The 14,568-nt window shown below is 38.8% G+C and overlaps 1 protein-coding gene across 1 annotated transcript in view; it reads right to left on the bottom strand.

Moving 5' to 3' along the window:
• Positions 1-14,338, bottom strand: part of exoc6b (exocyst complex component 6B) — a 134,445-nt gene extending 120,107 nt beyond the window's left edge. The window contains exon 1 of the mRNA XM_034676475.1: positions 14,142-14,338. Within this exon, the coding sequence (XP_034532366.1) occupies positions 14,142-14,230 (89 nt within the window). The 5' untranslated portion in view covers positions 14,231-14,338. The remainder of the gene's footprint in view (positions 1-14,141) is intronic.
• Between the last annotated feature and the right edge of the window lie 230 nt (positions 14,339-14,568).

A 14,568-nucleotide genomic window follows, 5' to 3' on the forward strand; every position in this document is an offset into this window, starting at 1 on the left:
CTCGGATTCTCACAATCACTGAGACGACAGAGACGACAGAGCAGAGATCCTTCTGTGAGCTGACAGAGACCGGGGATGAATGTTCTAATTCTAGACTCCCATCTGTTTTGGATGAAAATATAATCTTTTTGTTTATTAAAGTCTTCTTTTTTTTTCAAATATGGACAGAAAAATTATTTACATTAAGAACAGCAAAGACTAACATGGGACAGTTGGAGGCATAAAAAAAACCCTGTCCTACTCACTATTTCCTGAGCACTGGATCTTTAATAAGAACCCAGTCAGACAATTAAAGAATTTTTTTTTTACAGATATTACTAAAAATATATATATATTTTAATCATTAATTTAAAAATGAAAAATATAACAGAAATTATATATAGAGAGAAAATTAAAAAACAAAAATATAACTGATATAAACACGTATATATATATAATTGCATATTAAATATAGAAAAATATAAGCCTATAAATAAAACAAGAAAATTTAAATATTACAAAAATAAATACAAATAAATATAAACTTTTTATATACATATTATTTTTTTAAGAAAATATGCTTGTACACATAAAATATATAAAAATTAAAAAATATATAAAAATAGAAAATGTATATATGAATTAAAGATCAAGAATATAAAAGCAAAAAATAAAAAATATATAACAAAAAATAGAAAAATATAAGCGTATAAATATAATAAATAAAATAAAATATTTTTTACAGATAAAATCAAAACATAAAAATATACACATATATTTATATATATATCATTTAAAAAATATTAAAAAATATAAACATATATAAAATAATGAAGAAATAAAAACAAAAATATACAAATACAAATATATATATATAAAATTAAAAATCAAGAATAGAAAAAAATAAATACATATATATATATATATATAAACTTTTTATATACATATTTTTTGTAAGAAAATATACTCGTACAAATATAATTGTTAAATATATAAAAATATATAAAAATATAAAATGTATATATATGAATTAAAGATCAAGAATATAAAAACAAAATGTAAAAAATATATAACAAAAAATAGAAAAATATAAGCATATAAATATAATAAAATATTTTTACAGATAAAATCAAAACATAAAAATATACACATATATTTATATATATTTATATGTATATCATTTAAAAAATATAAAAAAATATAAACATATATAAAATAATGAAGAAATAAAAACAAAAATATACAAATACAAATATATATATATAAAATTAAAAATCAAGAATAGAAAAAAATATATATTTATATATATTTGCATACAAAATAAAAGGGGAAAAGTAAGAGTGGGGTTACAGAGTCATGCTGGCAGCCCCATTTAACATAGTGTTAAAACATTTCCAGGTGCAACCTCCAGTAGTCTGATTTTCTCTAGATGGACAAGTTACATGACCTCCCTTATCCCTTTGACATATGTTGGGGGGGCAGGGTCCTTCCATCTAGATAGCATCAGCTATCTGGACAAAAGGGACAAAAATCCATCATGTTTGCCTCACACACACTGACATGATCAATTCTTAACCGTCTGACACTGACCTAGTGGCATCATTAACAGACATTTAAAGGGATCAATCTCTTCACTGATGGTCGATCTGCTTTGGTAGCTTTACAGAGGAGTGACGTTCAGAAACACTCGGGAAATAAAGATCACCTTCAGGATAGATCCACCAAGACACATCAAGACAAACACACACAGATATCACCTTTCAAACAACTCATGTGGTCACACAGAGAAAGAAACGATGTGTTTACACGTGTAAACAAGCCCTCTGTGTACAGCTGCTCTTCCTGCGTCCTTCCTCATCCAGAAACAGAACACACACACACACACACACACACACACATACACACAAACACACACCTGTGTGGGTCCTGACTCCTCCACCCTTCCTCCTGTTGACCAGGAAATGCTCGGCTGGTACAATAGAGAGCAGGTCTGATGACGCCACCACACACACACACACACACACACACACACACACACACAAGGGGACAACTGTGTGTGTGCTGACATCAAACACAGATATTCATAGACACAAAGAAACACACACACATGTGTAGAATGCATCATACAGAGACTATAGAGTGACTTACTGAGCCACACAGTCAGAGGATGACATCATCAAGTCTGAGTTCACTCATTAAAATGTGACAGAGTGACTTTCCTGTCCGTGTGTGTGTGTGTGTGTGTGTGCGTGCGTGTGTGTGTGTGTGTTAGCAGCAGAGCCTGGTACCGTCTGACACAGAGAGGAGAGCAGCATGCTTCATGTCTGTTTGTACATGTGTGTGTGTGTGGGTGTGTGTGACTGCAGGGTCTTAAACCAGATCTGGATGTCTGATGGACCCAAAGACTCAGTGGGCCTCGAATCTGAATACGGAGTCCCCTCATGATCGCTGTCAGGCGTGCACAAAGATAGAAACGACCTGAAACTATCAGAGCGGGCTACATGTGTAGTTAAAGTTTCCACCTGACTTTACATGGACTGTTCACAGCCAGCGCCTGAGTAAAACTCCTGAAACAACATCAGTTGTTCAGGTGAGTCCATGTGAGAACACAACAATTACAGCATACAGCTCAATGATATTTATCTATTTATTTCATTATAATCTAGTTTAAATTTTTGTCTCTTTTAAAAGTAATATACTTATTTTAAATAATTATAGATACATATATATTACTTATTCACTTAATTTGTAATCTAATTATTAATTTATTGTGAATCATTTTATTATTTATTAATTTATTGTAGATTATTTAATTATCTTAAATTTATTGTGGATTATTTAATTATTTATTAATTTATTGTAGATTATTTAATTATCTTAAATTTATTGTGGATTATTTCATTATTTTTAATTTATTGTAGATTTAATGATTTTAATTTATTGTTGGTTATTTAAGTTTTTTTGGGGGGGGATTATTCATTATTTATTAATTAAATGTATTTCATTTAATTGTGTTTTAATTTAGTGTATTTATTTAATTATTTATTAATTTATTGTAGATTATTTAGTTACCTTTTTTAATTAATGTGGATTATTTAATTATTTATTTAGTTATTAATTTAATTTTATCAGCTTATTCCAGAGTTTTTTGGAGAGTACCTCTCAGTATTTCAATATTTTATTCTGTTTTACTTTGCTTAATATTTTAGGCTTCTATTATTTTGTTGATTTATTCTATTTATTTAATTTCCTTTCCTAAATCTTGAGTTTTAATATCTTCTTTAACCTCCAGTGGTTCCTCAGTTTGTCAGCAACTTGTTTTTAACCTTGTATATGGATTGTTGGATGGATTGGGATCTTTTTTGTATCTTCTAATTTGTTCCATTTCATTACTACGGTTATTAACTTCACTTTGTGTTACAATATTGTTGTATGAAAAGTGCTTTACAAATAAAGTCTGATTTACTGATTGATTAACATCATGCGACCGGTGCAAGCCTGAAGGAGCGACACGCCACAGGAAGAATAAAAACATCAGAAGCTGAAGAATCACTTCAGAGACTGTTTACATGAAGCGCTCATATTAAAGCTTTCACAGTGATTTAGATGTCATGTCCTGCCTCTCAAGACTCCGCCCCCTACTGCAGACCACGCCCCTTTATCCGTCAGGGAGACATGTGTGAATAAGTAGCTTTTGGAAAATCTTAGAGGCGAACTTCCAGACACTTTCCTGACATTGTTTCAAAATAATGAGAAGGTTGACCACAACAGAACTTTCTATGTACTTCTAATTCACTTCTCTTACATATCTAATGATGTTCTGCTTAATCACAGAAGAAGTATGAGAGGGGGGGAAAAGAGCAACATGTGACGGCTCTGGAAACTAAAAGTTTGGAAAGAAAGAGCGCCGACTGCAAAAAGTTCAAGAAAGCTGCCGAGTTATGACATCATCGTAAACAGCTGAGTGTGTGTGTGTGTGTGTGTGTGTGTGTGTGTGTGTGTGTGTGTGATTTCTGTGAGACGATCGTTAGGGACGTCTTGCATCCACATCCAGCTGAAGAAGATCTTAACCAACTTGAAATGGGAACAACCCTTGTGTATGAATTTGAGAGTGTGTGTGTGTGTGTGTGTGTGTGTGTGTGTGTGTGTGTGTGTGTGTGTGTGTTCAACTGTCTGATGAGTCAGCAGGGTGTGTCCGTGTGTGTGTGTGTCCGTGTGGGCTGTAACGAGTAAGTGGCAGGTTCCTCCCTCTCTTTTCTCCCCAGTGTCTCCAGACAGAGTCACAAACTGCTTCACAGTTACTCGGGCCATGCCGAATGTCTCACGCTCTACCTGACAGTTATTAAAGATGGACGACTTTTGTGTCATAATGCCCGGTTCTTGTTGATGTGCTCCCGATTAACACCCTCCATTGTGTGTCAAACAAGGACTTAAATTTAAAGAGTCATAATCGGCCTCTTGAGAGTCTACCATGCTTTTTAAATTGGCACACAGTCTTTTGCAATCCTTCCTGGGTACGTCCTTAGTGGCTCGGGAAAGTAGGACGCATGTGCATATATACGAAGGAGGCTTCTAAATGAGACTTTTGGAGGAGGTTCTAAATGAGACTGTTTTGGAGGAGGCTTCTAAGTGAGACTGTTTTGGAGGAGGCTTCTAAGTGAGACTGTTTTGGAGGAGGCTTCTAAATGAGACTTTTGGAGGAGGCTTCTAAGTGAGACTGTTTTGGAGGAGGCTTCTAAGTGAGACTGTTTTGGAGGAGGCTTCTAAGTGAGACTGTTTTGGAGGAGGCTTCTAAATGAGACAGCTTTAAAGGAGGCTTCTAAATGAGACAGCTTTAAAGGAGGCTTCTAAGTGAGACTGTTTTGGAGGAGGCTTCTAAATGAGACAGCCTGAAGGAGGCTTCTAAATGAGACTGTTTTGGAGGAGGCTTCTAAGTGAGACTGTTTTGGAGGAGGCTTCTAAATGAGACAGCTTTAAAGGAGGCTTCTAAATGAGACACTTTTGGAGGAGGCCTATAAATGAGACCGTTTTGAAGGAGGCCTCTAAATGAGACACTTTTGTAAGGAGGCCTCTAAATGAGACCGTTTCAAAGGAGGCTTCTAAATGAGACAGCTTTAAAGGAGGCTTCTAAATGAGACACTTTTGGAGGAGGCTTCTAAATGAGACAGCCTTAAAGGAGGCTTCTAAATGAGACAGCTTTAAAGGAGGCCTCTAAATGAGACAGTTTCGAAGGAGGCTTCTAACTGAGACACTTTTGAAGGAGGCTTCTAAATGAGACCATTTCGAAGGAGGCTTCTAAATGAGACCATTTCGAAGGAGGCTTCTAAATGAGACACTTTTGGAGGAGGCCTCTAAATGAGACAGTTTTGAAGGAGGCTTCTAAGTGAGACTGTTTTGGAGGAGACTTTTAAATTAGACACTTTTGGAGGAGGCTTCTAAATGAGGCAGTTTTTAAGGAGGCTTCTAAATGAGACAGTTTTTAAGGAGGCTTCTAAATGAGACAGTTTTGAAGGAGGCTTCTAAATGAGGCAGTTTTTAAGGAGGCTTCTAAATGAGACAGTTTTTGAGGAGGCTTCTAAATGAGGCAGTTTTTAAGGAGGCTTCTAAATGAGGCAGTTTTTAAGGAGGCTTCTAAATGAGGCAGTTTTTAAGGAGGCTTCTAAATGAGACGTTTTTTAAGGAGGCTTCTAAATGAGACGTTTTTGAAGGAGGCTTCTAAATGAGACGTTTTTTAAGGAGGCTTCTAAATGAGACGGTTTTGAAGGAGGCTTCTAAATGAGACCGTTTTTAAGGAGGCTTCTAAATGAGACAGTTTTTAAGGAGGCTTCTAAATGAGGCAGTTTTTAAGGAGGTTTCTAAATGAGGCAGTTTTTAAGGAGGCTTCTAAATGAGACCGTTTTTAAGGAGGCTTCTAAATGAGACAGTTTTAAGGAGGCTTCTAAATGAGACCGTTTTTAAGGAGGCTTCTAAATGAGACAGTTTTTAAGGAGGCTTCTAAATGAGACCGTTTTTAAGGAGGCTTCTAAATGAGGCAGTTTTTAAGGAGGTTTCTAAAGGTGCATTCCGACCAAGAGTTCCGGGGTCTTTTAGCCTACTCTACCAATCAGACACGTTCTGCATTGTAGGCTCTGCCCCCCCGAAAGTCCTGGGACCTTTGAAAAGTACTACCTCCCTAGCAGGGACTTTTTAGGGGGGAGATTATCTACCCCTGAACTAAATTTAGACCTTGGTTCCACCGGTCGAAACGCACGTAGCTCAGGGGTAAAGTCCCTGCAGTCGAATCGGTCCTATATTTGGAGGAGGCTTCTATATGATGTGGTTGAATGTGCTGACTGGTGCCAGAACTGAAGCCTTAAATACTTCAGGGTAAAGAGGTACACGAACAGAAACCCATATAATGAGCACAGGCTCCAGGTCCTCTGTCATTGATGGGCATTGAGGAAAGAACTAAAACACAGGGTGGAGCCCAAAATGGAGCGCGAGAGAGAGAGAGAGAGAGAGAGGGTAATTCTCAAAGTTGTTGCAGTGGGAGTCTTAACTCTCAGCTGCATAAATAGAGATGACTGATAGATCAGCTGATGCAACAAAAAACAGAACACCTCAGACTTGCACACACACACACACACACACACACACACACAGATAAGAGACACAGCTGGTTACGACACAATCAGCTATTTCTGAAGCAACAAGCTGCAGCTGCACGTTCAGTCAACAATGGGAAGAGAACAAGCCACACACACACACACACACACACACACACACACACACACACACACACACACACACACACACACACACACACACACACACACACACACACACACACACACACACACACACTCCTTCACTGAGTGTTTGATAAACTGAGCGAAGGTGGACGATGCACCAAAAACACACCGTCTTCTTCTGGTGATGTAACTTAAGCTTGAAGGCGACATGACCTGACAGTAATGCAGAGGAAGCCTGAGTATGCATGCACACTAACAGAGAGGTGTGTGTGTGTGTGTGCTAAGTGTGAAGATGAGCTGCTTCTGAGGAGCATTTCTTGGGTTTTGTCGTCCTGAATGTGCTCACGTTGACTTGGTCACCAAATCCCAGCAACAGGCAGAAACCTCAAGCAGGACCAGACTCATCACTGATAACCATCTGCCTGCTGCAACCAAAGATCCAAAGAATCTCTTCACTTCATTCTTCACATTCGTTTAAAGAATACTGTGCAGGACCAGACTTCTGGAAAGAAATGTGTACTTCAAATCCGAGTGTGTGAAACCTGGAGGAGCGGACTGACGGATCAGTTCCGCTCCTGTCAGAGTTCTTCTGCTGTCAGAGAGGAATGCTGCTGCCGGCCTCGACCTGCACACACTGCTGCTGCTGCAAACACACACACCACAACCTCACCGCTCACCTGTTTCCTACCATTAGGGAACTTTGGAGCATGAGTAAGGGCGCTTAAGACAAGTTTGGAGGAGGCTTAACATATCGAATCATGTAAACTCTCTTATTTGTATCAATAAATGCACCCTCATATACCAAATTACTTCTCTTTTTTTAAAAATGGACTCTAAATCAGAGGCCGAAATGTGAACGATCGTCAAAGGCACAAACTCATGAAGTTATTACTCCTCATTAATCAATCCCTCAGTTTGGGGCGCAGGTTGGCCTAGCAGTTATAGCATGGCGGGCCGCTGTCCTCGTCGTAGCAGTCACTGGTTCGACTCCCAGCCACGACCCGTTGATGCATGTCTTCCCCCACTCTCCACTCACTACATTTTTTGTCTCTCTTCAGGTGTCCGATCCAATAAAAAGGCAGACATGCCCAAAAATGTAAGTTAAAAACAAAACAATCCTTTAATTTCAAGTTAATATATCTTTATATTTTTTGGACAGTTATAGAGTGAGGGAAGACGGCGAACCGGCGACCTCTGTGACGAGGACTCTATAAGTAGGGCGCTTAGACCGCTAGGCCACCAACACCTGAAGCTAATATTGCTTTAACAAGACTAAACGATGAGTGAAACGACACCAAGGTGTTCTACTCTGCTTCCTGACTCCACTCATTTTGGGGGCGGGGTTTGTCTCTCTTTAATGGGACAGCTTAAAGGCGACATATCATGCAAAATGGACTTTTTAATGGTTCTCTACCTGAAATATGTGTCCCTGTCTACAAACCCCCCGAGAATGAAAAGAATCCATTCTGCCCCTGTTCTGATTTCTCCACCTTTCTGTAAATGTGTGCTGAAACGAGCCGTTTCAGACTTCTGTGTTTTTGTTACGTAACAACAATATCCGGTCTGTCACGGAGTCAGAGCTCGGAGCTTGTTCAGCCCATAGACTGTATAAAATAATACTGAATCCCCCCTCCGTTTTTCATTCCCTGCACATGTGTGCTAACAAGGAGCTTAGGAGGGAGGCATGCTAGTTGTAGGCTGTCTTAATAAACACAAAGGTCGGTTTTACTCCCCACGTCTGCAGATTTGAAGATCTAGTGGATGATTTTTATTTGTCATGGATAAGTGCTAGCGCTAGTTAGCATAGCTACATAGCTACATGTCGTAGCAGTAGGTGTGTACCAAGACACACGTCGACACACTGACAAATAAAACAACAAGAAACACTAAATCTGTGACCAATCCTTCAGAAAGGTCCTGCTGCCTTTCTGGCAGAGGTCGGTTTTACTCCCCACGTCTGCAGATTTGAAGATCTAGTGGATGATTTTTATTTATAATGGATAAGTGCTAGCGCTAATTAGCATTGCTACATCTTCATAGCTGTAGCTGTAGCTGTGCACCAAGACACACGTCGACATACTGACAAATAAAACAACAAGAAACACTAAATCTGTGACCAATGGTTCAGAAAGGTCCTGCTACAGGCGCCTCTCCGTCAGGATCAGATTCTGGATCAGATTCAGAGGGTTGAAGTAACAGCAGCCGTGTATATTCAGCCAACATGTAAACATTAGATCAACGTGCTGGACAGCCGAGGCACATCCACTTCCTGAGGGGGCGTGGTCAGAGAGAAAACAGACCGTTCTGAGGAGGACTGAAGAAGAGGGTTTTTCAGGCAGACCAAAATCTGATTTCAAAGTGTTTTTTTGAGCATAAACTTTAAAGACATGTTTTGGGGACCTCTTAGACCAATATATGTTGATGAAAAAAGCGTGATATGTCACCTTTAAAAGGAGTTACAAAAGGTGAGGAAAGAGCGTGGAATGTAATGTACGGAAGGGTTCGGGCTGGGAGTTGAACCAGTGGCGAGCACCACAGCGTCGGTACATGACGTGTGCGCTCTAACCGCTGAGCTAAACGCCCCGTCAACCCAACTGATGAAGTCATTTCTATGCAAAGAAGTTTGCAGCTCAAATACGGTGACTTCCTGCTTTACGTTTTGATCAAGCGGCAGCCTCCGATCTCAAAATATGAAGCCCATGCGGAAGTGTTATAAACTGCAGTTCCTCGAGCGTCCACTAGAGGCTGGCTGCAGAAACACAGGAAACCACATACACACCCATTCAAAGAAGACGATCTTAACAGTAATAATACATTTTGAATTTTGAATACATTTTCTTTAATGTGACAGTTCAGAAGATATTAAATTTACGAGTTTTGCCCAAATAAGGACATGACTGACTTAACTGATAGGCCGAAACACTGTAGCTGTTAGCAAAAAGGCTAAAGGCCCGCCTCTTTACGTCACACTAGCTCCACAGAAGTTAGCTTGAGTTCAGTGTTTCCAGTATGGCTCCCACTGACCATTGGCTTCAAAACAGCACTCCAGAAACAGATGGGTGACGTCACGGATACTACGTCCAATTATTATACAGGGTATGGTTTTGATTCTGCCTGACTAACTTGGAATGATTGTCCGATGTTTCCTCCAAGCCTGAAGATCCAGTGATTCGTCTTTTATGTGGAAACACTGAGCGGACTGATCAGAACTACATGAGGACCCTGAAGTCAGGAGATCCACAGTAATGGAAAGTTGTAACACCATGATCACAAACCCCTGTGTGTCATTCTGCATTCTTGCTTTGTCATGTATTTTATGGGGTTTTCTCCATTTTCATCACTGCTTTTCACATTTGTGCAACTTCCTCTGTTTTTACAACCTCAGTGAAATTTTGAGTTTAAATAAAGGTCACGTGTTTTATAAAAGCAGCACCAGATCTGCACGCTCGGCTCCGTGACGATGACACAGAAGGAAAGTGTTGAAAGGAAACGTGCTTCATCTAAATTTGTTTCACACACACAATCCCAAAAATACAGCTTTAAAGCTCTCAGCTCCATCCCTCATCACCTGATACACTCACCTCAAATCAAAACTATTTTCAACACCCCTGTGAGCTAAAAATAGATCATGACGAGGCAGACGGCTTCAAACTAAGGCTGTGCTAATATCACTTAACAGACGGAAACACAGACTAACTGTGAGCCCGTCCGGGTCCCTCACCCTGTCCCTGTGCAGCACTCAGAGGGGAATGTGTCACCAGGAGGTGTCACGTCATATGGTGTCGGCATCTTAAGAGGGCCTGTTAGTGCGCACACACACACACACACACACACACATCTCTGGGTTTGATAACAGGGACAGTGACTGGCCTGAGGGACAGGATTAAATATATCTGACTAAGAGGAGGAGGAAAACTTCCAGAAGGCACCTCTGAACGCTCAGTTCCTCCGTCTGAAGAGGAAACATGAGACACGAAAACACAACAATCAGCTGGAAAAGTGTCTGCTCAGGGGGCACGGTCTTCAGAGGAAGAGCCAGGGCGCATTTAGCATCAATCAGGCTATATTTAAATGTAATGAAGCGGGGTAAGATGTCCAGGAATCTGCAATCCATTCTTTCTTACTACTTTGTCCTCAGGCTGCAGAAAAACAGAGCTAAGGTGTTGAAACTGCCTCAAATCTCACTGTTCTGACAAAATACAATTATATTTGAATTATTTTAACTTATTTTAAACATAATAAAAGATAAAAATGTGATAATTTTACCTCAAAATATGTTTAGAATTTATTGTATTTCATTGTTTATGGTAATTATTAAATACCTGGTAGCACGAAGCATGGTTCTCCATTGTTAAAATATGTATACTTACCTTAAATCCAAACTGTTCAGGCAAAAAATATATATTTTTTATTATTTTAACTACTTTTATTCATAGTAAAATATTAAAATGTGACAGTTTATCCGATAAAATTAAGTTTAAAATGTATTGTATTTCCTTGTTTTGGGTAATTAAATACATGGTAGCACGAAGCATGGTTCTCCATTGTTACAATATGAATAAGCACCTCAAATCAAAACTGTTCTGGCAAAAAAATATTCTTTTTATTATTTTAACTACTTTTATTCATGATAAAATATTAAAATGTAACAGTATATCCTCAAAATATGTTTAAAATTTAATGTATTTCATTGTTTAGGGTAATTAAATACTGTTCTGACAAAATACAATATTTTTTAAATTATTTGAACAGCTTTAATCTATAATAAAAGATTACATTTTTCACTGTATCCTCAAAAATATGTTTAAATTTTATTGAATTTCCTAGTTCAGGGGAATGCAATATCTGGTAGCATGAAGCAGCGTTCTCCATCATTAAAATACGTATGTATACCAACCTAAAGTCAAAACTGTTCTGACAAAATTTAACTTAGTTTTTTAATTATTCTAACTACTTTTATCCACAATAAAATATTAAAATATGACAGCTTATCCTCAAAAATATGTTTGAAATTAATTGTATTTCCTTGTTTAGGGTAATTAAATACCTGGTAGCACGAAGCAGCGTTCAAAATTAAGCTAGTACAAAAACTGTAGTTCCACAAGTGTCCACACGAGGCACGCTCCAAAAGCAAGAAAATCCTGTGCAACACAGCCTCTGTGACTTCACCCATTTGTTTCTAGAGAGATGTTTTGAAGCCAAATTATGGTGGTCGCCATGTTGGAAATGTTGACTCAAGCGTACTTTCTATCAACCGTTTAGCCTTGTCGCTAACAGCTACAATGCATCCACCTGTCACTCAGCGATGCCGCTGATTATGCATGTGTGTGTAACTTTTTGAAACATGTCTGATTCAGAGCAAGCCGTGAGAATTGAAGCTAATGCTGGAGTGTTAAAAACTGCAGTTCCTCGAGTGTCCACTAGAGGCTGGCTCCGAAAGTACCAGAAACCACATACACACCCATTCAAAGAAGCCGATCTTTACAGCAGACATAAATAGCTCATTTCTCTATTGGCACACACTGTACGGGGTGCGGATTTGTTCATAACACGGCAGTTTCGAAGATGTTAAGATTACGAGTTTTGCATGATAAGAGGCATAGCTGACTTGATTGACAGGCGGGAACACTGTAGCTGTTGGCGAGGAGGCTCAAACCCCGCCTCTTTACCTCACACTCACTCGACAGAAGTTAGTTTGAGTTCAGAAATCCAATATGGCTGCCGCCGATGATTGGCTTCAACGTCACAGATACTACGTCCATTTTTTTGTTCAGTCTACAATTCAGAGACAGTTTTTGTACGTAGCTAGGAACCATAGCTGGTTCCTATCACCCTATCAGGTTCACACACTACTTGTAAACCAACCTGCCCCCTCTCTGTATTTCCCAGCTTTAACAATGATGTGACTCTTCTTGTAAACATTAAACCAGGGCAGAAAACAGCTCTTCAAGACCCATTTAGGCACAAACTCCAAAAAAACAAAAACACAACAGTCATTCAGTTTCCAGTAAAATGTTGAGCAACAGAGTAAACACTCAGAAGTATCCAAACAGAAACACATGTAGTGTGTGTGTGTGGTGTAATAACAGAGCTGGAGGTCTCATTCATTGTGTGCACACACTGAGCTGCTGCTGCACTTGACACTCCTTGATACATATCTGGGCTGTTGCTAACACCCAGCAGGCTAACAGGCAGTAATTAGCATCCAGAACTCCTCTTTATACAATGGAGACCTTTAATGAGAGGCAGAAAAACAGCCTGATAGAGAGAGAAAGCATAATAAGAGACCATAACAAGCCCTGATGATCAGTGTGAGCTCAAACTGCAGTGAGCTGAATGACAATAAGTTAGCCTGCGTTCACGTGCTGTCGGTATAATCGGAAAATTGAGCTTCAAACAGTGATGACACATATGAAGGCTTAATAAAGAGAGAATAACAACTCTGAAACTTAGACATAATTAAAAGCTGGTGACAAACATTAGTTGGTTTGATAGTGAATTCAATATCTTAATAATTAGAAGACTGCAAGTCAACTTTTTTGCCTCATATAGCAACTTTGTTGACTACTGATGACATTATAATGCAGATTACATTATATTATATTATGTTATATTACATTGTTATTGTTTACTTCAACTTACAGTCATATTATACACCCATATGTATTTATTATATTGCTTAATCTGTCATAACCAAACTATAATCACACCATGTCAACCTGTCACTACTGAAACATCTTTAATACTGCCTGTAATTACTGCTATTTTTAATATTTTTAACATTTGTATTTATCTCAATTACATTTGTAACATTGTATATATCTAATCTGTATTCTATCTTTATTTATTTTACTAATTGGAACTTTTTCTTGATTGTACTTATGTCTGGATAGCAATAAAGTGATATCTTATTTACCTTATAGTTCTAAATATAGGTTGCTCTCCACTTAAGGTATTTAATTAACGTTTGAAGAATTAAATATAATTAATTTGACTTTAATGTGCTTGTTTTGTTTGCACATTACCGTAATAATAAACCAAAGTGGGATGAACTTGGAAATTTCCGAGCATCAGAGGAGCACCTGAATGCAGCATTAGCGAAGTTAGCTATTAGCCTGAGTGGCTGAATGCCTACACAGAAGTTGACAAACTACATGAATAAGTGATAAAATAAAAACGTCAATCTATCAAAAACATTAATAAATTAAGGTATAAGTATTAATATAACTCATTATGGTGCTAATTAATTAGCTTCTTCTATAGTTAGCTGGCTAGCTGTCCGATAATGGACACAGAGCCGTTAAAGTTTGGAGCAGCCTCCCAGAGGAGTTGCTAACTTGGAGCTAGTCTCGGCTCCCTCAGCTGAGTGACGCCGAGGCTCCAGCTGTGTTCCCGGGGAGGACTGAGAGCAGCGGCACGGGGCACACTCACCGGAGGGTCGGGCCGATACAGTTGGTGTCGGTGCTCTCGATCTCCCGTAGGATACGCTCGTGTTCGGCGGCTGTCTCCACACTCGCCATCCTGCATGTTGCTCCGGACGGAGAGGAGCTGAGCAGAACTGAGCAGACTGGAGCCGAGGGGGGCCGAGGAGAGCCGAGGGGAGCCGAGAGGAGCCGAAGAGAGCCGAGGGGAGCCGAGGGGACTGGCTGCTGGGCTCCGTGCGTCATGCAGAAGGATACAGTTGGTTTGATGTTTGTACAGGACAGCCCGGGTGAGCGGGGTTTAACTTGTGTTTATAGGGCCAACTATTTCTAGTTTATGAAATAAAATCATCACACTATTTCAGAGCCAAAGTGATACTTTTTTGAGCCATTAACAGCCCAAAACAATGTTTATTTTATTATATTATATTATATTA

The sequence above is a fragment of the Notolabrus celidotus genome, chromosome 23 (genome assembly GCF_009762535.1).
Source record: "Notolabrus celidotus isolate fNotCel1 chromosome 23, fNotCel1.pri, whole genome shotgun sequence".
Lineage (NCBI taxonomy): Eukaryota > Metazoa > Chordata > Actinopteri > Labriformes > Labridae > Notolabrus > Notolabrus celidotus.